We start from the raw sequence: 27368 nt of genomic DNA on the forward strand, positions 1-27368 counted from the left end.
ACAAAGAGTCAGTGACAGTTTTACAGTGCACATGACACAGATTCACTACTGATGGTTCGCAGAACCCTGATGAAAAATATCAACAGTGCTGAAAATTACACTTAGACAACTGTAAATAGGAAGAAATAAATGTTACATTTACATACATATACTGTGTGATATGACATCTCAGACTGTAGACTGTGTGTTTGTGTTTGTGTGTGTGTGTGTGTGTGTGTGTGTGTTGGACCCTCTGTATGTGTGGTAGCCTACTGTATATATTGACCTGAATACTGAGACGACACCATATGGATCGAGCGGCCAAGACTCTCAAAAGACCTAAGGCCTAATCCCTGCTGGCTAAGTTGATTGGTCTGGTATTATATTTAAAACTGAGTGAAATTGACAGTTTTTTCTTAACAATAAGTTAGAGTATCAGATTGTCGTTGCATAACAGTGGTCCTCTATAAAAACAAACAAGTGTTTTGCCTCAAAGCGGGCAGTGGCTTCTGTAATCCTGAGGGAATCCTGATATTTCTATGAATTTGTGAAGGAAGCTGTGGTTTTGTTTTTGACTGCTGTTATGCTGCTTGAAATGAAAAACACTGTAACGGTTTATTGAGACAAAAGAGAATAGATACTGTAGTTTAAAGATCGACTCATCAATTTATCATCAGTTTAAGTACAAGTGTGGTGGTTTTGTTTACATGTAATGGTATGAACTGTGATGTTACTGTGAGATTTAATTTGTGCAGAATAATGAAAATCATGCGATGGGATATTAGAGAAAACGTCTGTTATTGCTGCAGTTTGTTTGATGGCAAATATGTACAATGTTCTGTACATTTATTCTGTCAACTTGATCCTGTCTGATAGAGATTACGGGTCTTTACCTCCACTCTCAACTGTCTCATCAGTCTTACAGCCCTGCAATGTGTTCACCTTTGTATATACAGTATCTAACACAGTCATCAAAATTCAGTTCTTCTACAAAGCTTTGGATTAACTGGGCCGTTTTGCATCTTCTTCGAGCCTGTAGTGAACAAGCTTTACATAACGTCCGCGTACCAGATGGCAGTCAGTCATTCAGTACTCGTGGTTGGCTGTGCCATCTTTACCCCCTCCTCTCTCTACGTAACAACCCAGGAGGTCTGACAGTTGACTCTACATGTGCTGTGTCTACACAGCAGAGAGAAAAACAAGTGTTTCTAACATGAGAGCAAGCACAACATCGCTGATCACGAAGGGACAAATCTCAAAGTTTAATGTGCATTCTTTTGAACAAGTCATGCACTGTATTGCTGTTAATTATTACTAGGCTAAATGAACTGAGGCAAGACCTCTCTAAACTGTATATAAATCCCATTTAAATGTGGCAGTGTCTCAGAGTTTCCTCCTGTGTTGCATTCATTTCCTGAGCAAGGTGAATGAGGCCAATGGGTTCAGTTAAACCTGAGTTTCCGAGGCATCAAGGCCCGTTGGAAACAAAAGGGAGCTTATGACTGTGTTTAGTGGCAGTGCGTTCAGTAACAGCTGTTTGTAGCATCACTTATAAAAATGGTAACCATGCAATCCAACAGTTGGTGTTTCTATTCATAGATGCAAAGATGTGAGATGTGAGAGTATGTCCTGTAGCATAGAAGTGAAAAGCCTGTGGATATTTTTATAAAGAACTGCAATGATGGTGACATTCTGAGAAATGTGTCTTTTTTTTAAGTACCATCTTTTAAGACAACCAGAGAACCCAGTCATACATGCATACACGCATAAAGACATTTGAAAAATACAAAAACTTGCAGCATAAATCCTCAAGAAAGTCTCTCTGTAACTCTGTCTCAGACACTCTCTAGCACACACTCACAAGCCTGGGCACTCACACCAAACGAGGTTTAGGTTTTAGGATTGTCAGACAAAATGTTGCCCTGATAATCTCTCAGTCGCAGGAGAATCGCTTTGTGGGTGTATGGGTTAATTTTTGGAAGATAACTGTATCCAAGCCTCACGGTCATTTATTCGTTCATTCATTCACCCCCATCCAGATCAGCCAAAATCCACCAGCACCTGTCACTCACTCAGTCTGGCATCACTGGCGGGCTGTCAGACCCACACAGCTGTGTTGTAGTCAAACAAGGGCTGCATTTTCTCCAGACCAGTCTCTGGCTGTCTCCTGTCTAAATAAATCCCTGCAAATGGCTGCTGGTGAAACTGGGGGAAGTCTTGTTGGTGGTGTTGATGGTGCTGGTGGTTCCTTTCTGCTTCAGCTAGACACGGCCTGCCTTTGCCCTGCTGTCCATTTGCCCAGAACGGCAGGTAGAAGCTGCCTTTTGAACTTTTAGGAACCAGTTTCTTCGGCCTTTTGAACAGGTCACCCTCTGGCAGCTCAGGAGCCATCCAGCCGGGCCTCTCCTTAAGCAGCTTGTCCCTGTCGGGCCGGACGCTGCGTAGGAACTTCTTGAAGATGTTTGTGGTCAGCGAGAACTTCCTGCAGATCTCCTGCGAGCGGCTGAGACGGAGAGGGTGAGCTGGGGTGTCCGGTCTTTCTGCTCCTCCGTCTGCTGTTCTCACCTCTCTCCTCTTCCTCCTCTCCTCCTCTTCCACCTCCTCCCTCTCAACCTCAGGCAGGTCAAGCCAGTTACCCACCAGGTCGGCAAAGACGTTGTCGCCCAGTACTAAGGGCTGACGGTTGCGGCTGCGGCTCATGAGTGAAGAGGTCCAGTCACTGGCGTCATCTGTGCTGTCCTGGGAGTAGTCGCTGTCCAGTGAAGGGCCCTCTCTGGAGAGGCTGTACAGGATGCCAGGCAGGTCCACCACCTGAGCAGGATGGGGAGCCTGTACGTGAGGGTAGGGCTCTGGTGGAGGGTTTCCCACCACTGGTCCACAGAAGTCCACTTGAGGGGCAGTGTATCCTGACCACCTCCTGGGTATTGACTCAAGGTCGTTCTCACTTCTTGCAGTTCTTGAGGTCCTTTCACTTTCACTCTCCAGACTGGACGCCGAGGAAGATGAGGTTCTCAGGCTGCTTCTGTTTCGAGATGGGCTGTTGTCATCTCGGCTGAAGGTGTTTCTGCTCTCCAAAGATGGCTGTGGACTTGGCATTGGACTTGGGCTTGGCTCCTCTGGCAGGATTTGGCTAAAGCAGGACCCGTGATCCTTTTCTGAAGCTGAAGCTGCTGCAGCTGATGTGTCAGGAGGAGCTGGCGGAGCAGGATGAGGGATCCCTCGGTTAATGGGCCGACCTGAAATGTCAAGGTTTTCTAGCGCTGTCTGAACCTGAAGGAGCTTGAGTTCCTGGAGGGCTCCCATCATTGAATTCATCTGAGCGTGGAGGCCATCCCCGGCTTCTTTCATGGACAGCTGCAGGGAGATGGAGAGAACAATAAAGAGATGAAAATGAGAGACAGAAATCAGCAAATGTCCAGTTCGGCTTAACATCAACAGACCTTGTAGAGCTCATAAATTCAGTCATTTCACTCCTGCAGCTCCATCTCACCCATCAAAGACCGATTTCCTCACTTTCCCCTCTCTTGTTCATCATTTATCTCCAGCACCAGCACAAATCCAAATTACACACCATCAACTGACAGTATCAGAAGCATAAATATAAATATTTCATAAATATTTCTATTACACCACAGTAGTAGATTTGCTTTTTGTCTGTGTGTCGGTGAGACTCTGTGCTCTTCTTGTGCGTTTCAGGATGCGGACCTTGTTTAATTATGGGTCATGTGACCTAGTTTTGGATGACAGGCCTGGGTCCCATATGGTCTGCGTATGAGAGAGGATCCAACCCATGACAGCTGTAAAACAGACAAGCTTGCTGTTTTTTTTCCCTCACTCTTCTTCTCTTTCTCTTTCTGTTTAAATTTTTCTTTTTGTATCTGTCCTTTTTTGTATTATCTCATATTTGCTTTCTCCTCTGAGCTCTTTGTCTTCACTCTTACTTCCCTCTGTTTAGCAGTAATCATACATTCTGCTTTTATCTTCCTCCTCCTTCTCCTCCTCCTTCTCCTCTCCTCTTTCCGCTCTCATCTGTTTAAGAGCCTGTGTCATGTGACCTGACTGTCTTCTCCTGAGGGCAGACAGAAAGCCCAGAGGCAGCATCCTGAACTGTCTTAACTTGCAGGCCTGAATCACTGTATGCCGTGACCCAGACTTTGACTCTGCTCTCTTGATACAACAAGTTTATCTTCTAGCATTTAAGAACATGCACACATTGGCAAAGGTAGCAGCTGATTCATGATTTTTTTTTTTTTTAAACATCTGTGGGAAGATGGGAGAAAACATGTCAGGAACCGGTTGTTGGTGAGAAAAAGTGAAGCACACCTACAGCAGACAACAATGTCTTTTCCATACACATCAAGCTGTCAGTCAGGATCGGTTATACTGCAGCACCTAACTGTCAACTAAATATGACGGCATTTTAATGCAATTAAAATAGGCTGCTATTGTGACAGCAAACTGCTGTATGATTTGAGTTTTAAAGCATTAAATAACCTGAAAAATGGAAAAAAAAAAAAAAGTCTTCTTTCAACTGACGGGAACACCAAGCTGACTCACAGCTCATTCTATTAAACAAATATAAGATTTTAACAGTTATAAACCCACACCTTACCTTCTATAAAGTCACAAAGCAGGAGGTGTAGATATCCCTGTCTGTCTCCCTGTTGTTGTTAGTCTGCACCTCTGCCAGCCTGTCACTGTCTCTCACCTTTCAAACGGATCAGTCTGACTGCCCCTATATGTATCTCTCTCCAATGGGGGGACACAGCTGGGTGTGACAGCCAATCAGCGCTGTCCTTCTAGACCTAATCCCCAAATGGTGGTGGTAGGGGGTGTGGGGGGGTCACTCAGGCGGAAAGGGACTAAACAATGACAGGGGAGATAGTGAGAGGGAGCGAAGGGGCGGTGAGAGTCAGCCGGATGAGTAGGGATGGAGGGAGGGGAGGGGTGGAGGGTTGATGGGGAGGGATCCCTCACCATATGTTTAGATGTCAAAGAGAAAACTGTTGATGGATTCAATTATGGATGACACCATAAGAACATAGGAGGGGGGTAGGTGTAACAACAGGCTGTGATACTTAATCTTGGGGGAGCAGTGATTGTGTCGACCCCCAGGTGGGAAAAGTATCTGTGCGGAACAACTGACAGTAAAGCATCATAAACAAAGAGTCCTAAAAGCACCGTGAGAGAAGGAAGTGTTGTTACAGAATGAGCATTTTCTGGGAAAACAGACAGGTGTAATAGATAACAATGCAATACTGTATGAATCTACCTTGTTACTATTAACCCCCTGATGTGTTTAAGGCAGAATCCATGTGGCTCTGACAGCAGCAATTCTGGTCTGTTGGTTGGTCCAACACTTTGGTCTGACAGAAATTTCTCACAAACATGATCATGTTGAACAACCATTCCTGTTCCCCAGAGGATGAATTTTAATCACTTTGGTGATTTGCTTACATTTTCACATGCAATCATCATCTGGTCAAAAATGTTATTTGCTCCTTTATTTGGTTTATGACAAAATATATCTAAAACTAATGATAATCCCATCAGCCTCAGATGTAGTTTGTGTTTAGTGCTAACTAGCAAAGCTAACTACTGTAACTAACATGCTAACATAATAAACTAACATGGTGCACATGGTAAACATTATACCCACTAAACATCAGCATGTTAGCATTGTCATTGAGAGCATTTTAGCGTGTTAACATATAGCTTAAGGTACAGCCTAATAGAGCCATTAGCAACCCTGTTATATATTAGGGACACAATTTATCTCAATTATGATTCAATGTATAAAATGTCTCATAACCTAAGGTGACATCTATAAATATCTTTTTGTTTCATCTGAACTGAAGATATTCAAATTACAATGATAGGAAACAAAGAAAAGTAGAAAAACTTTTATTTTGAAAAGGCTGGCACCAGAGAATGTTTGGCATTCTTCCTTGATGAATTACTTAACTGATCATCTAAATAGCTGATGATTAATTTTCTCTAAACTAACTGCTATATACCCATAGGCCACTTCACATGGTCTGTACAGTACCTTGACACTTTGCCAATACTCTGCACAATTAACAGTGAACCTCTGGGTTAAAACACTTTGCTCATTACTAACATATGGCTGAATAGGTGCACGGAGGCGTCAGTAGCCTCAATGATCAGATAATAATCCTATCAGTGCACATGCTGGGAACAAAAGCCTCTAAGCTTCCCGTTGGCTCGCTAAATTAGGCAGTGAAGGTACACGTAATTAGCACAATCAGGTTGTCTCTTGTCTTTGTGCCTTCCACATATGGCTGACTTCATTAGCTGTAATTGGCTGTGTCTTGGGAGAGGCTGGAAAAGAGCACACAATTATGGTTCACTTTCCTGCACATCAAAGGTCAACAAGTCTGAAGACAAGATGAGTTTGGATATCTTCAGTAAAGTTTGTGCAGGGATCAGCTGTGGGATTACCGCACTCTGAGCAGCTGCTGAAATCGGGACCACTTATATATATTAAATTTGTTTTTGAAATATTATCTCCCTAAGCAGACCGTTTTCACGCAGTCTGAAAGGCCGCACCTGTTTGCACATGCTAACCAAAAACACCCTAATTTAGCACTCACATGCAACTTTTCCATTATTCCCAAAACGCAGGCATTCCTCCTGGTTATTTAAAACACACTGAGTTGTTTACCTGCATTTCTATTCGAAGGCAACATTAATAATTCATATTGCGCCCTGGGGAACAAACAGAGGAACAGTAGTAAACTAAACCCTATTATTCCACCTTAACCATGCCAACTAACTCCAGGCACTCCACCACTGCCATTTCAAGGCTGAACTTTGTGGCCCAAATATGTCAGCCTTTTCAGCCTTCATTCTGCCTTCTACTCAGGATGCTGAAAGTGACTTTAAAATAACGTCCTGCGGCAGTTCCTAGTTGAGACACAGATGTTGTTCATCCTGAGATGTCTCACTTTTTAAAATGTGTGAATCAGCTGAGGGCCTTGTTAGGACAAAGACACAGAGGATTGCAGACCTGATGGGACCCACACAAGCACCTCAAGGTCTTAACCGGAAAAAAAGGAGATGAGGAAAAAAAAAACCATTCAAAAGTCTCTGTCTAATCTAATTTAATAAGAAAACTGGGATGAAATTGGGGCTGCGGGGAATTGCTGTACTGCCCAGAAACACTGGCATCATTAACCCAGTCTTGTGAAGTTTAGTTAAATCTTCTTTTTGAACCAAAGCCTCCAAGTATTCAAGCCATTTAATCCATCAACCGTGTATTTCTATAAAAAGATGATTTTAAAAAATCTGCTGGCATGAAAGAAAGACAAACAGGGGCTGTCCAGATTCTTCCCCTTCACCCCCCACTTCTCCCTCCTCTTTTTCTTCTGGCTGCATTGATGCCAGCCAACCAGACATAATTGCCAATTAAGTGCTGAATGCTTCAAAGTTAAAGAACAATTGTTGGCAGTCTTGAATTAATAGTGAGTGGAGGCTTATTAAAGAGTTCTGGCCATTTTAATTAAAAAAAAAAAAAAAAAAAAAAAAATCAGTTGATTGGTGATTCTTTATTTTATATCCTCACGTCAAGATCCATCTACAGTTAAGATGCATCCAGAGGCCATTCAATATGCATGCAAGTGAATTAAATACCACAAAATATGAATAAATCAGTATTTTTCCTCTGCTGTCTGTTGAGATCGAGCTCTGCCCTGATATTACCTCCTTCACTTACGTAGGGAAAAATAAATTCACTGTGCAACCACACTGAGCTCACAAATCCACACACATGTCCAGACTTGCCTCTTTTCAATGAAGTCAGTGTGCATGCTTTTTTTTTTAGTTTTCTTTTTTTTTTTTTAAGGCATGGATGTGTGTACATGCATGTTGTGCTCACTCATATACATAAACTGGATTATTAAGTGGAAAATAAAAAGGCAAACAAAAATTAAAAACAAACCACTCCTCTGTTCTGGCGATAAAATACAGGCTATTCACTGTTGCTGTTTATTTGTTATTGGCTGAAGGGGGGAGGAAACAGTGAGACCAAGGTTATCAGACCCAAAAGGTCTTCCTGTTTAGAAGGAGCCGGCCAGCAGCAGCAACAGCTATGGTGCACTCCACCCTCCCTCCACCCTTAATTAAAAATGAATAGTGGGCTGTGTGGGTCAAGGACAGGAATAGGGTCTCTGTCCGAGGGGATACAAAGAGGGTCTCTGTGACTTAACTTCTGGACACGCCACAGACCACTGTGGACAACCCCGGGGTCATGATAAAGAGGGCAATAAAGCTGCGCAGCGTTCACTGAAAGAAATGAATTGCTGTGCACACAGCAGTGAATGCCTCTTTGATGAAATAAATGTATATGGTGACTCTGTTTGGTTCGAGTGTCCTCAGGGTCACATTCAGTAGAAGAAGAAGTGTGAATAATGCTCAACAAAAGAATATGGAACACAAATAGCTCTTGTACTTGGTCATGTCAAAGTTGTCATTAAGTGTTTTGTAATTTTGCACTTATTCAGTATGCTGCTTTCACTGGCTCTGACAGACTGTGTTTTGAAAATGTCCCTCATGCATTTCTAACTATATAATGGATCCTCACAGAAGATAGTATTTAAATGGTCTGTTCATCCAAATTTCTAAAAACATTTTCTCACCCACACCTAGTGAAATCTAGCCATGCACAGTTTGGATTTTTTTTTTTTCCCACCACCCTATCGCCAGACAAGAATAATCCTGCAAAACTCCACATTTACTGAGAATATGTTTCTTTTTTATACATTCGGTGTCCTTTGGCATTGAATACTTAGGGTTAGGCACAAATCAAGCTACAGTTCATTAAAATGTAAATGTAATGGGACACTTGTACTACGCATTAGTGCTGGACATAAATCTTGTGATGCAAAAATGTCTAATATGGAATTTAATTCCTAGTAATATTGAGCAGAGTTTAGAGATATTTTCATTTCAGATGTGTGCCTCCACCTCTTTAGCCTGGAGGTAAATGGAACATTAATTTAATTACATAACATACAGTAACATCTCTTTCGAGAAATGCTGTCTGCTGGTCACTCTGGATAATCCACAGACCTCACAGTGAGCAGTTTTTGTGGGAACTACTTTCTACCATACAAATAGTCCATAAAAAGCTCCTGACAGTGAATTCTGTGTATTGTACAGAGTAAAGAGGCCACTGTTTCTGGAAAGAGGTGATGCTGTTGCATGACAAGACAAATATCTGAAAAGCCTGGCAAATAAAACCAAACCTATCTGCAAGAAGAAAGTAGAAAGGGAGAATGAACCCTTGGGTGAACTGTCCCTTGAAAACCAAAAATATTTTAACCATATCTATCACTGTTTCTATGGACGTGCTGCCCAGCAAAGACTCCCTTATGGCCTTTCGAGAAATGGGAGGTGGTTAAATTGCTTATTTCCTGCTGGAGCTCATTTATGCCATCATGAAAATGATGCTGCTGTGGGACACGCAAGATGATTAGGATCCACAACATCATCTTTGGTCAGATGATGTTTGGAAGACAGTCTGGGACCCAATCTGTTGTCTTCCTGGCAGTAAATCCTCACTGGAAGCAATAATCGTTAGATAGATGCCTGATAACGCAGCAGTTGACGTCAGCACCTTGCGTGTGGGCAGTGAAAGTGCACGGCCAATTCTCCAGCCCACAGTTGTTACATCAAGTGTGTCGTTAATTTTGCATCATAAAGAATGTAAAACCACAGAAGCATTTCCTGAAGAAAACGTGTGCGATTGCTGTGCGGTGTCATGAGAAATAGGCTTGATTTTTTTATTTTTTATTTTTTTGTGCAGCATATCAGTTCAGTGTTATATTTGTAGTGAATGGACCTGCATGAGTTTTCACACATTATATTAACACACTCATGTTATGTGAAAGTTATGCAGAGTGGAACACGGAGCATTTAGGAATTTGAAGTTTGTACTGTATGCAGGTGATGCTATATAAATATAGTGGGAGTAAATGGGCCTCCATAGACTTTAAAGCTGCACTAATCAATATTTCATACTAACAGTGGATCAAATGACTACGTGTAATGTGAAAGAGGTTGCTTGTAGTGAGGAACCCACAGGAAATTATCGCCCAAATCTTAGTGTTGTATTCTCTTTCAGCTCATTGTTTTGGTTTTTACGGCCTGTGGCTTTACTGTTGTGGTTCAGTCTCACCAGTCTCATCGATTGTATCCAGTTGCAGCAGGCAGCTGTTTTCATTAACAAAGTTTAGATAAACCTACTGTGAGCTTTCCCAACCATTCAAAACAGACATAGTTGATGACTAGAGTTAGTGGAGGCCAAAACGGAGCTAAAATGAGAGTGAATATTGAACTTACATTTGTCAGGTGGCCAGGAAAACGACTCCAAATTAATGCTAACGTTTTCTATGTGTCGGCTGGATGTGTAAATAGGCTTCTTCATGATAACATGTTCACCACAACAACTTTATGCATTGATAATTTGGTAATATTCTCTCTATTCTGTGTTGGATGTAAAACATATCCAGATTGTTTTGGCCATAGACAAAATAAAAATGTTAAAACGAAATGTTATTTCAAGGCCCAAAGATACGATGACAGTGTAAAACACGATATTGACCCAAACCTCAGTGAGAGCAATACCCATGAGAAATAATTCACATATTTTTCTTCCAGTGAAAGTAAACAGAGGACAGGAGGCACAGGACTTGTTCTTAGACCAGCGGGGTCTCATGTGTAGTTACAGCAGCAGAATTAACCACTCTGTTGTTTCTAGAAACAATATCCCCAAAATAAATCTGCACTTTGCCTTCTTAGGCAGTGATTTCATTTTCCATTCTGTAAACCACGATTTAACAGGTTATGATCGTGGTGCCTTAATAAAAGAGGCTTTGTATAAGGTTTGTGGTGCTATCTCAAACACAATGATCACCCACGCAAAACCCCACAGCTGCCACTAAGAGTTGGGCCAATTTTAGCCGAGGGGAAGGAAGGGCAGGTTGGAGAACAGGAGCCATGAGGGAGGCACAAAACAAACGAGCTTAAAGTTAAACCACTACACTGCACTGCTTTGTGTTGTGCACAGTTTTCTGATCCCACACCCGTAACGGTAACAAAGAATATTCAGCATCGAGACACACAAGCTCTTTAGACATTATAGGTATTTTTCTCAGAGTTCCTGACCTCATGTTTTGCGGCTTATAGTGTTGAATTCCAAGGTGACAGACATGTTTTGCCTCGGGTGTGAAAGGGATAAAGGAGTGTGATGCATGTAAAATCAGCTTCTGAGGTGACGATATCAAAAGGTCTGATTTATGCTTTGTGTCTGGGTTGACTCTGTTAAACAGGTGTGAACCCTACATTTAGAGAAGATGAGTCAAAGGCATGTCAGCATTTGTATCTCCGACTTATAAGCAGGCAGGAAGGACTCTTTGTCTGTCCGTTGTATGAATGAGTCATGCATGAGATTAAAAATATTTCATTGTTGCCATCATACACAAGCCTCTGGATTTCTGTGGAGCCCCCGCAGTGCTTTTGAAAGGAACAAATGGAAGCTAACACTGTTGACAAACACTGTTTTCAGTTAGAGTAACACAAGTAGAAAGACGATGATACATTCCTGACTTGAAAACTTAACCGTCAGGTTTGAGTTTTAGAGTCCCCGGTGTGTTGGATGTGGTCAGCAGTTACGAGAAATAGCCCCCAGGTTTTGTCAGGTCGAGGGTCAAATGTTCAAGTGTGACCTGACACTACCACACACAGACAGACCCCCACCCTAAACCCCCTGACACCGTGGTCACACTTTCATATAGCACTCCTTTTTTCTTTTGGAGCTGATGGTGCATTGGGTTTTTAATGGTGTCAGCCGTGGGGCATTGAGTTCGTAGTGGTAATTTACGTGACTTTTACACAGGCTTTGAATGCCACACTCACATTTCTGTAATGCTATAAACGCTACAACACACTAGCCTCAGCCTTAACTTTTTTTGTCAAATAAAAATGACATTGGCTGGATGGATTCGTCACACACTACTGATTGGTTAGGGCAAAATAACAACCCCTCCCATCAGAAAACAGATAACATAAACATATGTCAGACTAAAAATATATATATGATACGATATATAACGAAGTAATATACAGTTCAGTCAGATTATCCGGCTACTTGAAACTGACTTGCAGTCCAGAGTTACAATACACTGTATGACTAATTCTAATGCAAAATAATGAAACTTTGATAAAAAATTATGCAGACTTGATATTGAATGTGATGGATCACACAACTCAAGGAATGTTCAAGAGTCTACTAATGATTTTCATACACTACAGGAATGAATGGAAACCAATGGATGAATGGGGGAGAAAAATACTGTCAAATTTCTAAAAGGCAGCAGCATGGTTTGCAAACTGTTTATTTGTGTTTTCAGGTTTATGTAGCAAACTTGTATAAAGCGGTCCAAGATATGCACAAGAACTTGGCCCTTTTTAAAATGACATCACAGGCTTTGAAGCACAGTTACAAGTGATACTGAAGAGCTCCTCGACTCAGCCTCGCAGCTGCAAGTCGGTTGTTAGATGTTTGTGATCTGCGTGTTGCAGATGGAGCTGGTTTACCACTCTCCACTGAGCACTGGATGAGAATCTGTCACAGTGGGAAGAAAAGTGACAGCCTTGGCATAGGCGCCCATCGTTTTTCTGAACAACAGATTGCATCCCACATGGTCCTGTGCAGGGGGAGACTGCCTTGGCTTTTTAACCGGCATCTGCTCTCTGTTCTCCTGTTTGATCCCCGGCATGGCACGACACTTTTTTCTATTATGTTACCAAACTGCGATATGGCAGCTAGAAGGCAACATGTCCTCCTGGTATCAACGTCTACTGCCCTAAAATCTCAAGTGCCACTTCACTTCTGTGGCTAATTTGGAGCAGTGAATCAAGGAGTCACAGAGCAGATCATGTTGCAAAACACTCAGCCATGCGATGCTTTTCTGTGGGCCAGTGGCTGGATAGAAAGAATAGAAAAAATCTGTCTGCTTTGAAGATGATTCCAATTGAAATGTGTGCCAGTTAAGGCTCCTTTGAAAATTGGTCTGCACTGTGTCCCCGCCAAATGATTGTGAGTGTACAGCTTAGAGATTTAGTTTTTTTACATTTCAAAAACGGGGGTGAGAAATGGCAGCCCAAAGTTGCTACCATCAATCAAATGTGTTTACTAGAGGAGAGGATATGTGAACATATTAAATAAGGGTGACTGACAAATTCATTTAGGGCATGCTAATGTGATGAAACTCTGTGACTGCCAGTTTCTCTCACTCCCCTGTGACAGCAAGACCTCACAGCAGTCTATTGCAACACATGATTACATTTAGCCTACAACAACAAACAAAAATATTCAGGGAATCTGCTATTTCTTTTAGAAAGCCACAACCATCAGACTAAAAACGGTACAGCTCAGGAAAAGAACAAGACTCTCTTGGGCTCATTAAGCTTAAAACATCTGTCCCAGATGCATGGACACAGAGAGGAGGAGGAGGAGGAGGATGTGTACACATACCTCTGGTCTGCTCAAAGCTTTAAGCCTACACAAATGAATACGATTAAAAAAAAATACACATGCACCCCCAACTGAAACTAAAAGCTGCACTATGTGACGGTCAGGAATTCAGAAGTCTCTCATAGAAACATAGGAAAATGAAAGAAGGGGACATATTGGATCTTATTTATGGGAAAAAAATGAATATTGTATGGTTTAATGTATATTTTTGTTTGCGTGCTAGTTTGCAGATTGAAAAAAAAAAACGCTGCATGTTTACAATAGATAAAATAATGCATAATGAATAAAGTGGCCCAGTGCTGATCGCAATAACAGAAGTAGCTACATACCAGTTCTTGCTTCAGTCGCCTCAGACACGCATCCATGTTTTTGCTCTCTGCTTTGGAGAGCTGTTGTTCCATTTTTCTTTCCTTTTTTTTTTTTTTTTTTTTTTTTTTTTTTTTAAATACAGTCTCAGATGAAGCGCGTCGCCGCTCGCTGCTCGACCATGACTATGAAAGCTTTCTCCCGGGCAGAGACATTAAAACTGCGCTCTGGCGGAGAGCTGGGTGAAACAATTTGCGTTTGGAGATGCGCAAATCCTGCTGAGGAATGCGCGCAGCTCGTAATGACGTTGATGATCCTGTATTTAAAAAAAAGAAGAAGAAGAAGAAGAAGGAAAAAAACCCCCAAAAAAACCAACAACTCCTGATGACGAAAATGTGTTTACTCCAAAAATGATAATGAGGTCCTTCTAGTGGCTGCGTCAGGAGACAGTCTGCGTGTGTCTCTCTCACTCTCTCTCTCTCTCTCTCTCTCTCAGTGGCCGCTGCTTTGCTACTGTCAGCCTGCTCTCTCTCTCTCTCTCTCTCTCTCTCTCTCTCTCTCTCTCTCTCTCTCCGTTTTTTCCTCTCTGCTATTTTCTCATTCAAGACGCGCGCTTACGTTGCCCATCCAATTTCCTCCAATGAGGGAGCCTCTCAGACTAAATCTCATTCAAACCGGGGTAAAACGGGGATGCATCATTTATTATGGAGGAGTGGATTTGAGCACAGCAGGTTTTCTAATGGTTTCACTGAGACATGAGGAGAAACTCTGCAACATCTGGAAATATTTGAATCCAGGCTGAGAGATAACATAGTTCGGTCTAATCAAAGAGCATAAGAAATTAAACGTCTCTATTCCATGATTGACAGACTAGTACACTAGGTCCTGCAGCAACTGTTGCAGCACATTAGACTGAAGGGGGAAGTTTGAGGAGGATGTGTCTAAAAGAAAGCACATGTGTCATGGTACGTGCCATAGGGACAGTTTCCTGGCCACCTCCACTGAGGTCAGAGAGGAAACACCTGAGCCCCAAGCTTTTGTTGTGTGACCTGGATATAATACTTTGTTTGCAAGGGAAGGAAGACATGCATATACAGGGCAGCCAATCTGGAAGTTGTTTGTCACTCCCCCCCTCAGAATATAGATTTGACATTTCTGAAAGGTTGCACACGCAGTGTATAAAACATTCAATGCATCCTCTGCAATCTGAAGATGTCAGGGAAACTAAATGAGGTTTTGAAATGATTTTGTTTGATACAGAGTTTATACCGAGGAAAATGTGATCTTTTCTAGTCTGTTCTCTGCAGTGTTTGTTTTTGCGAGGGCGCAAACTTGGGCTGTTTATTGAACTTCAGTACTCACGATCATATCAGTGCTATTGTAGAATAAATTGAAAATATATAGTGCAGAAAATAAATCAGGGGCGTTACAATATATATGCACAGTCCGCAGGGTTACATACTGTATAGTGCACCCCATACATGATAAAATCAAAATCCAGTCAGTCCATTCAGTTCCTCGCTGTCTGTCCAGGGAAGACCTGGAGCAGACAGTGAGGGAAAACTTGATGCCCTCTGACCTGCTTCTGCCATCTGAAAGTTTTAATATCAGGCCTGATGTTGGTGATTTTTCCCAGATGGATGGATGAATAGAGGAGGAAGTAGATCCATTTCCGATTCCAAAAGCAATGAAACATGGCTAATGAATAAATCATCTGAGCATAACTTCTCTTCTGAGGGAGAGAGAGAGAGGAAGGGCTTTAACTGACTTGTGTGTTTTATTCTTTTTATCTTTTCTAAATATCCAGAGTCTGGATCTGATAATTGTTTTCTGCTGTGTTCGTGCAGCAGATTGATATAACTGTTTATGTTCGGTGTCATTTTCACTGCAGTTTTTTTCATGACTATGACTATTGTATAAATAATAATGAAGAACACAGTTTTCCAAATTCAGTATGTGATCCTTCCTGCCCTTATGGTACTTTGAGCGTTTATCCTCAGGGAGACCATAGACTAATAAATAGACCGAAAAATGTGAAGAGCTAGTCCTTCTTGCCAAATGCAGTAATGACACTGAACTAATTAACTAACTTCTGCAGGAACACAGATGACAGTTTCATAATCTTAACATTTTATTTCATGCACAGTTCATACTTGGTTGCTTTGGATATTTCTTTGCTCTTGATCAGGCAATGATACTTAAAATAGGGCAGCTACCAACACATATTTATTGTCATCAGTTTATCTGTTTGTTGGATTATTTCAATAAAATGTCAAAAAGTAGAGGAAAAAATGGCCATTGTAGTTTCCTGACGTCTTCAGATGGCTTGTTTTGTCTGACCAACACTCCAAAACCAAAATATATTTAATACTCATATTTCAGAAACTGGAACCATTTTTGCTTGATAAATGAGTTATAGTATATATCAAGGATAAAAATCACTGTTGATAGGCAGTTCACTTGACTAGTGGTTAAATGGCTCTGAAAACCGATCTTCAGCTTATTACTAAGAGCGATGAGTTACTACATGAACATGCAGTTTCCTTTTAAAGATACAGCAGCTTGGGTTATTTGATGTAAGACCTTTCTTTAAGTGCTGTTGTCTGCTTCTCTCACCAGTTTGAAGTGGGCGAGTTTCTGTTGGAGGAAGGTGGCGTCATACGTGCATGCACCAATCAAGGTTTTAGCAACATTTGAATCTGACAGCGGTTGTGGAGTTGTTACCTGATGCTGTCAATCAAGTCTGATCTGATGACTCTTTTTGGGTGTTATTAATGTGTGCAGAAACTAAATCGACACAATATATACACAGACAGTAAATTGCATCTCACATGAGTCAAGTTTTAAATCAGCTCCTCAGCAGAGAGAGGGCACGCTGCTCTCAGCAGGCGGCTTCATGATTCGGAACAATGTCATCCTAAATGTGACCTCGACCTGCAGCTGCTTCTTGTGCATGCACTTGCTTCCTCCCAGCTGTCAGTGAGAACACACACTGGATAATGAAATGTCTCCTCAGATCACTCAGCGCTGAAATGCAGGCAGCACATGCAGCAGCAGCAGAAACTGTCTAACTATTCATCATTGCAGACAGAAAGTCTTCTAATCCTCTCACTGACTCACTGACTGTTATGACTTGTTTGGTTATCCTGAAGTTTTTTTGTGTTCAAGCCAGAAATGAATCAAAGCACCAAGCAAAGACAAAACATAATTGTCCCTGCAATGAAAAACCACTCCCTGTGGTGTTATGACTTTCTTTCATAGATGTTATTACACACACATACATGGGCAGTGCTACAGATCCCTCCTGTCTGAGGATTAAACCTAAAGTATGAAGCTACAATTTGTTGCAGGTTTTATTTTGATGTTTTCCCCTCCAACCACTGTGCGTATCACTTCACATTTATGAACCAGAGGTTTGGGGAATAATGAATCTCCTGATTTTTGAGTACAATGATAAAAAAGATATCAGTCCAATCACTTTGTCAGCAGCTGATCTTTCTAAAATGCAAAAACTAAGGAAAAGCTGCCCTGTCAAAGTCCGAAATTACCACAAAGTAATATGTGATTACACCAGCCTACATCAGTCAGTGTGAAGTGGGAGGAAGCTGCTAATTCAGGACTAATCAGCCCTGTTTAAAGTTCATGGAAATGATGCATCAGGTCTATTAATGGTCTCACTGTACATGTGAGAGTCCTTATCTCCTTTCTTCTCTTCACTGTAGCAGTGAGAATAATTAGATTGGATGTAATGCTTTCATGTTTAAGAGTGTCTGCCACTTAGTGTCATCTCTAAACTGTTAAATATGTAATAAAACCACATCAGTGCTTTGAACTTACAGGTAATATTGTAAAGCAGCACCTGTGACTTCACAGAGAGGCTGATGGGAAGAATAAGAGGAACGCAGTAACTTTGTTGATTCAGTTTTATACATGTATTTATTACTAGAGTCAATTTTGGTGATCAATCAACCGTTGAAAATGTCGTGTTCAGTTCTGAGAAGGTGTGATGGGAAATTATATTGATTACGTGACATTTTATAGACTATTTAATCAAAATGATCAAAATTACTCTCCTGTTCTTGTGTCATTACAATTATCTTCTCACAATAATTAGAGATCCCCCGGTTTAACCTATAAGTGTAAAAACATGGTGACACGGTGTGAAGGACGTGGCATTAGTGTGTATCTGTATTATTGATCATCCGTACAAACATTTCTTTTTTACACCGTGTCCCCAGTCTATGTGTGTCCCATTTAAACAGACTTAATAGTTTTTTGCTACCAGAGATGTAACACTGCCATCTAAAGTCCAGGATGTGTCAACACAGGACCTGCAGATATCAGTATTAAAAGTAAATTTTCTGAGTTGTCCCGATGACCTCATAGGTTTAAGGTGCTGAGCTACACCGTCCCCATTTCAGATCCAGCTATGGTCCTTAGTTGCATGGTTGCATGTCCTTCCCTGTCTGTTCCCTCATTTCCTGTCACATCTTTAGTGTCAATTCTCAAATCAAGGCATAAAAAAGCAGTAGTTTGGTAGATTTTCATACTCACAAAGCAGAGAGATGTCAGGTTTTGAATCCATAAGTCTGAAGTAATCAGTCAAATTATTGCCTCTATAATAATAACAATAATGATAATTGTCTTTATTCTAAAGCAGCTTTCAAAACAAAAGTTACAAAATCATAAGAAAAAAAGATGAAGCAAACTCCAGTAGTGTATAAAAGAAATTTAAAAAGGGAATTAAAAACTGAGTAAAAGACAAATAACGTACAATCAGGACCCTGACTGCGAATAAGTCATAAATGTAACGGGTGGTGGCTTAAAAGTAATCAATAAGACATTAGAAATCAATTCTAAATCATACTGAGAGCCAGTGTAAAAAAAAGCTAAAAGTAGAGTGATGTGGTCATGTCTCATGGTTCTGGTTAAAAGCCTGGCAGCTGAGTTCCCTACAGTCTGGAGTCAATCAATAGATTTATGATTAAGACAAGTAAATGTTGCTCTTGTGAACCAACAACAGATTTTATTCACTGTATTTGGTGAATTTAATCTGAATATAATCTAATTTGGTGAATTTTATTCTGTAATAGTACAGGTTAAACTCGTTTGAAATAAATTTTTGCACAACACAAAAGTAGCAGGTACATCTGAGCAAAGTCTCATTTTATTTAATGGTCTGCTTGAGTCACTGTGAGGCTGATTTATGAAGCAGTTGGGTGTGTTTTTTTTTTTTTCTCCTTTTTTTATATCTCCACACCGAGTTAGTCAGAGTGTGTTTGAGTCATCCAGCTCCTCTGTGTGATGGCATGAGCCAGACGACCACTAATGACAGGTAATATGCTGTGAATGAGAGTGAGCTGACGTGAAACACCTGGTTTGTACATGAAAGGAGGTGTGTAATAGGTGTGTCAGAAACACAAGCTGCCAGGAGCTTTGTGCATTATATCATATCACAGCATTCAGGTGATGGTTTTGTTTGGCTCATATTGCCTCATTTTGTGGCTACAGTCTGGATTTTGTTTTGTATTGACGATCATAAAAAATGTTAGGATTGTGAACGTAGGGTTATGTATTATAAATGAACTATAAATTTGTCATCAGTTATTGATAATAAATTGCACTAAAATATTCTGTGCATTGAGCAGTTGCTGATCAAAATTGCATTTCCTGCATAACAAACGACAAATGTGTGTTAGTAAGAGGGATCAGGGGGTTGTAAAGTGACATAAATCCTATTTTGTTTTCTTAGAGCAGGAGAGAGAGTGGAAGTTAAAATGGAAAAAGGTCCTAACAAAACAGCATATCCTGAAACTAATATACACTATTGTATATTAATAAGAACTCATATACTGTCATGATCTAAAGTAAAGTAAATAATAAAAGTAAATAATAGATAATAAAACAGCAGGTATTAAAAAACGTGTTGTGCCTTATACTGTAGTCAAAACAGGCAACTACACTGCCATCTAGTGAGACATGTACACACGTGCAGACAGGCTCGCACATTATGTGGTTACTGTAATTCCAAATGCGCTGCCACAAAAAGCCTTAAAAAATAAATTTCTAGGGAAAATGACTGTATGTTTATGGCTGTGGGAAATCTAACAAACAATGCTATTAAGTTGCATTGTGTTTGTGGAGCTTGAGCCAGACCAGGTAGTGATAGATATATACTGCAGTACAATAAACATATTACCTGGTGACATCTCTTTCTCTGCAGCTTTGATTTTGACTATTCTTTTTCAATGTGTCTCATGCAATCCTTCAACGCTATGGAAGAGCAGTACAAAACCACTGGGGTACCCTTATGAAATAATTTCATTTGCTCTGTGTGTATTTGTATCTGACAGTGTTCTCTTAAAATACCTTTAATTTTAAATCTGTGTATATTTTAAAACCACTTTCTGAGGCTAGAAATATAAATTTACCATCAACTATTTTGATGTTGGTGTCAGGAGCGAGAAGAAAAACGACGCTTGATTTTCTGTGGCAGGTTTTAATTTTCATCTGACATTTCATAGTCGTAACAAACAAACCGACAGAATACTGTATACACAGCAAACAGACAGAAAAGCTCAGTTCAAAACGATAAAAAGATAAGAAACAACACAAACAGCAATGCCAAGACTTTTAAAAAAGTGACCCCCACAATGCCTTTTGAATTCAAGTCCATCATATAATGACCAGTAATCATGGTACAGTAATCATACTGGTGTGAGAGAAGTGCTTTCTCTAAAAAACTGTTGAAGCTTGATGGTGATCTATGATACTGCACAAAGCCCTACTGTGTAGATACTGTTTCAGTGGTAACCAAGATCCAAGTTATGAACACCACGACTGAGCAGACGCTCACTATTTTTAGCAATAACAGTGAGAAGAAAAATTATCTAAAAGGTTTGTAATTTTTTATATAGCAGCATAGAAAGTACTCAGAGGATGGAGAAGTGACCGATTCGGCACAAAGCTTTCACCTCGGTTTTAAAACATGACAAAATACAGAAATGCAACACAAAGTATACCAATACAGCCAAAAACAACTTCACTGTCATGGTCGAAGAACACATGAAGGTAGCTTTCACTTTAGCAAAACAAACAAAAACCAAAGGACAAATAAACACATTGTTTATTTGATACAGATAACCATAGCACACTTGGCAAAGTAGTCACAGTCTAGCCCAAACACCAGGCTTCTATCAACATCAAATGAGTAGCAGGTAGGTATATAAATAATATCTGCACACAGGAGTGAGGCCTTAAACCAGACCAGGGTTCAGTTCGGTTAATCTTTGCTGCCATCGCGTGGACATCGCTGACACTAACCGAAGGAGATTTTTATTATAGAGTTTCTTGCTCTTGAGCATCAATTTCTCATTGACCTAGGAAATTTTGACAAAATGATTCCAACTCGTGGGTCACCCACTAGCTTTCTCTTCAGCTGTATCAGAAGGTTTTCATCACATCTGGAAATTGCTCAGTTATCATGGAGATGCATCTGCTGAAGCTCAGTTGCTGCTGTTGTTAAATCTATAGCACATTTTATCAGCACTGACTTACAACTTGCAAATGTGAAGCAAAAGTGATGTTAACGTGGTTGAAAGATCTGGAAAAGTAAGTGGACCTTGAGTGGGGATTGTTTTGTCAAAATTATTTGACAATCTTATTTTTAGCACACTTGCGCTTGTGTACACATTCAGGGTTTTGACTCAGTCCCCCAGGACCCTTCACCTTTCACACCTAACCTAAGGCGCCAACAAAACCCGGCTGTGCTTTGTTCCCTCTCTCTGGTTCTTTGACCCAGCTGTGGGAGCACAAGCTCTCAGCACCAGGTTAGAACCTCCTCTCTGCCGGCCTGCTCGCAGCAGACTGCTGTTCCGCACTTTTTCTCGACGGCATGACCCGGGTGCCTGCCTGAGATTAATCGGGAGTGATCAAGTTCAATTTAGTGCCAGCAACTACGGCACTAAGTCTGCAAGCTGATTTTACAAGCAACAGGAGCCACAAAGTAGAGTTAACATCTGGCTACTTCAGCAAGGAGAGCAAAGGGGAAACCAGTGACTTCCTCAGAGACACAGAAGCCTGACAGGCCTGCAGCTCACTGGACTTTACAAAGCAACACAGCGGGAAGGCTCTCTTTCTCCATGGACCAGGCCTAACCTAGTGTCGTAGTTTCCTTTGTTTACGGCCATCTTGTTTGTCATCTCCCTTGTTTGGACCATGTGGTCTCAGTGACCATTTTAGATCAGCCATTTGGTTTCTCTCTGTTCACCCCCTGTCCCCCACACACACAGTAAAAATTCATTAGATTTGATATTGTGTTTTACCTTTGTGATCTTAAATAAATGCCATTCAGTATCCCTGTCGCTTCACTTAATGTTGTACAAGAGGGAACGTTGCAGACCTCAACTCCAGAACTCCTAATCCTTCACCTTTGCTAACTAATGACAGAGAAATTTAAGTTGTAGATATTAATTAACTAAAGTTCCAAATTGATAGTATATTTTGAGAATGAATTGGATGAATAGGGTGTAGCCCAGAGGACAACTTTAATTAATTATTTAATATTAGTATTTTGTTAATTTCTGCCCAACACACCTCATACACCCACTGTAGTCAGTGGTGATATAATCGTTCCAGTCTTCTCAGTGATAATCAGTTTAACTGATAACTGAGACACAATATGGTACAGAGTCTAGTGCACCAAAGGAAATAGCAGAAACAGCTCAGACAGCACTGTGTTGTCTTGTAAAAGGGTAAAAAGGCAGGAAAGAGAAAAGATTTTCCAGCCAGGACAGTGCACATTTAACCATTTTCCCTCCACTTTAAACCTCTGCAAATGACCAGGTTTCGATTTAGGTCTTTAGTTTCAGTTTTAGTCTGAAAAAGGTGAAGTGGACATGAATTGGCCTGTTCCTGTGACACTCCAGGTGGTTGTTTGATATCACAGTGGTGCTCAACCTTTCTGGCATTCAGTGTCTCAAATGCCTACTCACGTTCAAGAGGAATACACACATTGTCGCTTTTATATTTCATTGTCTTTCTCAGCCTCCAATACTTGGCAAGTGGAGGAAGCATTAAGAGTTGCAGTTTTTTATTTTACAACAGAACAGAAAGCACCAATTGCACTCGTCTAAATGTGATTATAAACTCATATAGTAAAAATACTGTAAGTATTGCATTTCTTTAAAGGATAAGGCGATTGGTATTTTTCCCTATTGTCAACAAATCCTACGAACCAATGATCCCACTAATGATCCTGCTCAGTAACAAGTCTGTGTAGCCACAGCCTGATATCGCTGATTCCTCTGTGCCATAGAGATCCATTAAATATGGCATCTCTGTTTCTGCTGAATCCATTTTGACACTTTATTAGACTGTGCTTTTGTGAGTCTGACAATGTTACAGTAATGGAATTACTGCATAATCGAGCTACACCATTGCACTGTGACATGTTCCTTCACTTTGATAAACATTAGCACTGTTTTTCTATTAATCCACAGCTGAAAATGGTCCTTAATAAATTACACTACTTACTCTTGTTTGAGATGTTTGTTAAAAACTACAGTACCCAGCTTGTTTCTGGAAATTATGGAAGGAAAAAAGTAAACTATGAATTTGTGAAGCAATCACAAAGTTTTATGATTTATTGGAGTAGGAATGAATGTGCTTGTGTGAGACTGCCGGTCTTTTCATGTGATTTGCTGACAGCAGGAAAAATGGAGAATAATCCTAGCCTTGTCCTTTAATGAAAATATCAAACCTTGACTTAAAAGTTATTTTTTGGTCATTTCTGGTTAGGTTTTGACCATCAGGTTGAGAACCACTGTCTTGTTTCACCTCATTATTAAAACCTATAAAGTAATAAAGACAATGTCAGACCAGCCTCACTCCCTGCCGCCAATCTACAATCAGAAGTTTAAACATGAAGGAACTAAACAGCACAGTTTGGTTTTGAGTCTTTGACGTGATGAACAGAGACAATTTTTATACAAAAACAAAGAAAAAAACCCAACTCTTTTCAGTCTGACACATCAAACTCACATTTCAGCGACGTGATATTAGCATCCGATGCTGTGACTTTTCAAATGATGCTGTGAAGAAAACTAAAACTGTTTTCGATTCCTGTTTTTTCCTCAAAATACTTAAGACAAACAACACATGACACAAACAAGACCAATCAAATTCAAGTAAACACAGTCAACACTCGTCTTCGTCTTTCTTCAAGCACATTTAAAGTCAACAAAATACCCCTTTCACTATTTCCCCATGAATTCACTTTAAATTTACTGTGAATTTGTGGTATGTTGACAGCGTCTGCTGATGTATGAATATGCTAATTGCACAATGTCTTTCAATCTTTTCACAGTACTTTCTGTGAAACATCTGTACTGCTGTTAGAAACTAATAGAAATGCAGCGATTCTGTCCGTATCTACTGTACATACACGACAAGACGAGTGCGTGATTCTCCGTTCACATATCTACAATCCTCTACCTCATAATGTCTCCACGTCATCTGTCTTCTCTCAAACCTCGACTGGTGACTCCTCTGGAGTACAGCGCTCTTCCTGTTGACCCTGTGAGACTGGACGTGTCGGCCCATCGTTGTTGTGAAATCTGCTTCTTCCTCTTCCTCCTCCTCCTTTTCTTCCTCTCTACTCTCCTCCTGCTGTGCTGAGTTACAACCATCACCCAGAGAGTCACAGAGCTGAGACTTTGACGATGTTGGTGCAAGGTGAGCTTGTTGTGGTCTGGATGCTCGGAGGAGCAGGGAGACCCGGTGGTGGGGGCGGCCTCCTCTGCGGTGGCCCGTGGAGGCCGTCGCCGTCAGGGGTCAGAGCGGGGGGCGTTGGGAGGCTGATGATTGCTGTGGTGATTTTGCCACCTTTGCAGTTGATCCTGCCGCTGTCATCGGTTTTCAGGTTGAGGTTTGACCGACTAGAGAAGGGGAGGGAAAGAGAGAGAGTGAGAGTGACTATTACTGTTTGCTATAGTCCACAATTAACTTCTCATTAACGAATATTGTTAATCACCATATTTACTATATTTTTATTAGATAACTATTAACTTTTCTGTATTTGTGCAAGTTCATGCAAAATGTCATCGAGCTTCTTAATCTAATTTAATTTGGAAATTGAGAGAGATTATGTCAAAATATAAACAGATCATATTGTACAATGTTCCCATAGTCCCCTCTAGTGTGTACACTGTATATTACACAGTTTTTTTAAACCTGTGTCAGTTCATCCAAATAACTAGAGACATTTTTCTTACTCCATCTGAACTTGTATCTACCACTGAACACTTTCATTTTTATTTGCTGATAAAGGAACTGAATGGGATTTTGCTTGTGATGCTCAAAGCTGTGAGAAACAGCGAATTAACTTCAAAGAAACCATATCCCGGTTACACTGTCATTTGTAGGAGAATTTCCATGCAGTTCACAAGAGGGGGTCTGCTGACATGTGTCTCATGCAGGGATCTAGGTATTTTGTTTGAATTTCATTCATCCTTTCCTTGTGCAGTGCAGGGTAGATCAATAGATGTGGCCTGTTCACTGAATAAACTCAACATAGTTGCCACTTCCAGAGGTTTGTTGGAGTTGGTGTGTTGTTTCTGAAAAAGATGCACGACTACTAGTAAGTTTTCAAATGTAACAGCGCAGGATAGAGTATCTAACAACCTTGGTGAAGAAAATCCCAAAAACTTTTGGTATGGCCTTACACCACTCAGAGCAAGTGAGAAAGTATGTCTGTAATATGGGTGAACTGATCCTTTAAGTGGAAATATTGTGGGCAGCTCAGTTTTTCCCGAGGCAAAGTTGGCATTATTCAGCCTCTGTCTCCGGTTCGATGCTGCTGGCATGCCAATGTGTGTTTCCGCTGTCGAGATTCACCTGGTGGTGTGTGATGGAGGGTCACCACACTGTATGTGGATGGCGCTGAGCTCCTGCAGGGGTCCCTGGTGCGTTGGGAGGGGATGGGCAGTGGGTGTGCTGGCATTGGGCAGAGGAGTGTTCCTCTTTACCCTGTGGCCACAGCAGGTACCCACAGGGCTGTCATGGCTGGATATGGAGGGGCTGCGTGAGGGGTAGGTCTGCAGCGCTGTTTCTAAACAGTTCTGCTCATACAGCTGCTCGTCCACAAACTCATGAGCCTGGAGAGAAGGAACAGGTTGATGGATGAAGGAAAAACAGGGAGGGTGTGTTAGATGTTACAAATAAATAGACTGCACCAAAGTCAAGCAATTAATAGTGATTATATATTAAAAAAACTATGTGTAAAACTATCATTTACAAACTCATACACGTAGCCAATTTAGTATACTGACTTTACTGAGAAACCCAAATCCCTGTGCAGGCGAGGGATTAACCTCTGTTTACATCCATTATCTAGTAAGAAGTGTCAAACTGTCATGTAAACATTGTGAATCAATTTGCCAACTGATTTTGAAGCGCAGATTCGACAGGAGGGAAAATATCCTGTCACAGTGATCGACACCTTTGGGTGTCTTAAAACTCCCTGGGGACTGTTTTTAGATGTGCGTTGGAGGTTTTGGGAGCTAAAGGCTAAAACAGTCAAGTGGAAGCTTGTGACAAGGCAACTTTGAAAGTTTGGAGGGAATAAAATGTTATTATCCTGGTACAATCCCTTTTAATGACAGTGAATACATCTTTTAAACCTAACTCACTGGCTTATATGATAAATTTATGTGTTAATTTACATATACACTCAGATATACACTAGGTAGTGGGAATATTAGATAAAAGTGTTTGAAAGGGAGAAAAGTGCTCTCACAGTGGTTTTCTCCAGACAGTGCAGTAGGTGGTGGTGTTGGCTCTCTAACAGAGAAGTGGACTTAGTCAGCTTCTGCTCATCCTCCTCAGTACCCTGAGTAAACACACACACACACACACACACACACACACACACACGAACAGTAATTGTGTTGACAAATTGTCTTGTGTTGACTGAAGCATCTGCGAACGAACTTTGTCATCACTAATCAAAAGTCAGTGATGTGATGCTTTCGTTTCGCTTCATGTACCTCATTTTCTCCTGAATTATCTTGCTTGGTGCTTGGTGCTTGTTGATTTCACTCTCATTTCCATTATGACCAGGTATCCAACAACTCCTGCTGTAGGCTGTCAAATAATTTACTGGCCAATTAGTTACATAACAGACCACATTTCTGCTTGGTGTGAATTGATCTTCAGCTGTGGGTCTGGCTTGGCAAGTGGTTTGTTTGTCATTTATTTTCTCTATGGTGCTTCTTTTTTTGTCATTAGTACTGTTATTGCCTATGGTTTGGTAAGCATGCTGCAAAACAACTTCCTCTTACAGTTTATTTTAACTAATGACTTATAAATCCTAAAACTGTGCTGTTGCCAGCTCTTCCTTGATTATTTAAGTAAGTACCACTGAGTGTTATTTGATCCTTCAGGCAGCTGAACAGTTGTTGATGTATGAAGCTTCAGAAAGAGGAAAAACAGCAGAGTTGAGAAAAACAGAAACTTAATAGAACCA

The 27368-nt window shown here is 40.8% G+C and overlaps 2 protein-coding genes across 4 annotated transcripts in view; both read right to left on the bottom strand.

The window, feature by feature from the left end:
* Window positions 1-631: 631 nt before the first annotated feature.
* inka2 (inka box actin regulator 2) lies at window positions 632-14356 on the bottom strand. 2 transcript variants are annotated; one of them, XM_071494714.1, is made up of 2 exons: window positions 13867-14356; window positions 632-3333 (listed from the first exon to the last, which is right to left on the bottom strand). In XM_071494714.1, exons 1-2 carry the CDS (start codon window positions 13936-13938, stop codon window positions 2077-2079), a joined length of 1329 nt encoding a protein of 442 aa, XP_071350815.1. In that variant the 5' UTR covers window positions 13939-14356; the 3' UTR covers window positions 632-2076. The 2 variants fall into 2 exon arrangements, with proteins under 2 accessions (XP_071350815.1, XP_071350816.1); XM_071494715.1 differs by lacking the exon at window positions 13867-14356 and adding an exon at window positions 4592-5796.
* Window positions 14357-20326: 5970 nt separating this feature from the next.
* The window catches only part of LOC139630527 (A-type voltage-gated potassium channel KCND3-like), a 135890-nt gene continuing 128848 nt past the window's right edge, over window positions 20327-27368 (bottom strand). For both annotated transcript variants that reach the window (XM_071494074.1, XM_071494073.1), the window contains exons 5-7: window positions 26640-26732; window positions 25739-25998; window positions 20327-24780 (exon numbers count right to left, since the gene is read on the bottom strand). In XM_071494074.1, coding sequence (XP_071350175.1) covers window positions 24543-24780; window positions 25739-25998; window positions 26640-26732 — 591 coding nt within the window. In that variant the 3' untranslated portion in view covers window positions 20327-24542. The remainder of the gene's footprint in view (window positions 24781-25738; window positions 25999-26639; window positions 26733-27368) is intronic.

This window comes from Trachinotus anak, unplaced genomic scaffold, assembly GCF_046630095.1.
Source record: "Trachinotus anak isolate AG129_WGS33_773 ecotype Australia unplaced genomic scaffold, CSIRO_AGI_Tana_v1 ptg000013l, whole genome shotgun sequence".
Taxonomy (NCBI): Eukaryota; Metazoa; Chordata; class Actinopteri; order Carangiformes; family Carangidae; genus Trachinotus; species Trachinotus anak.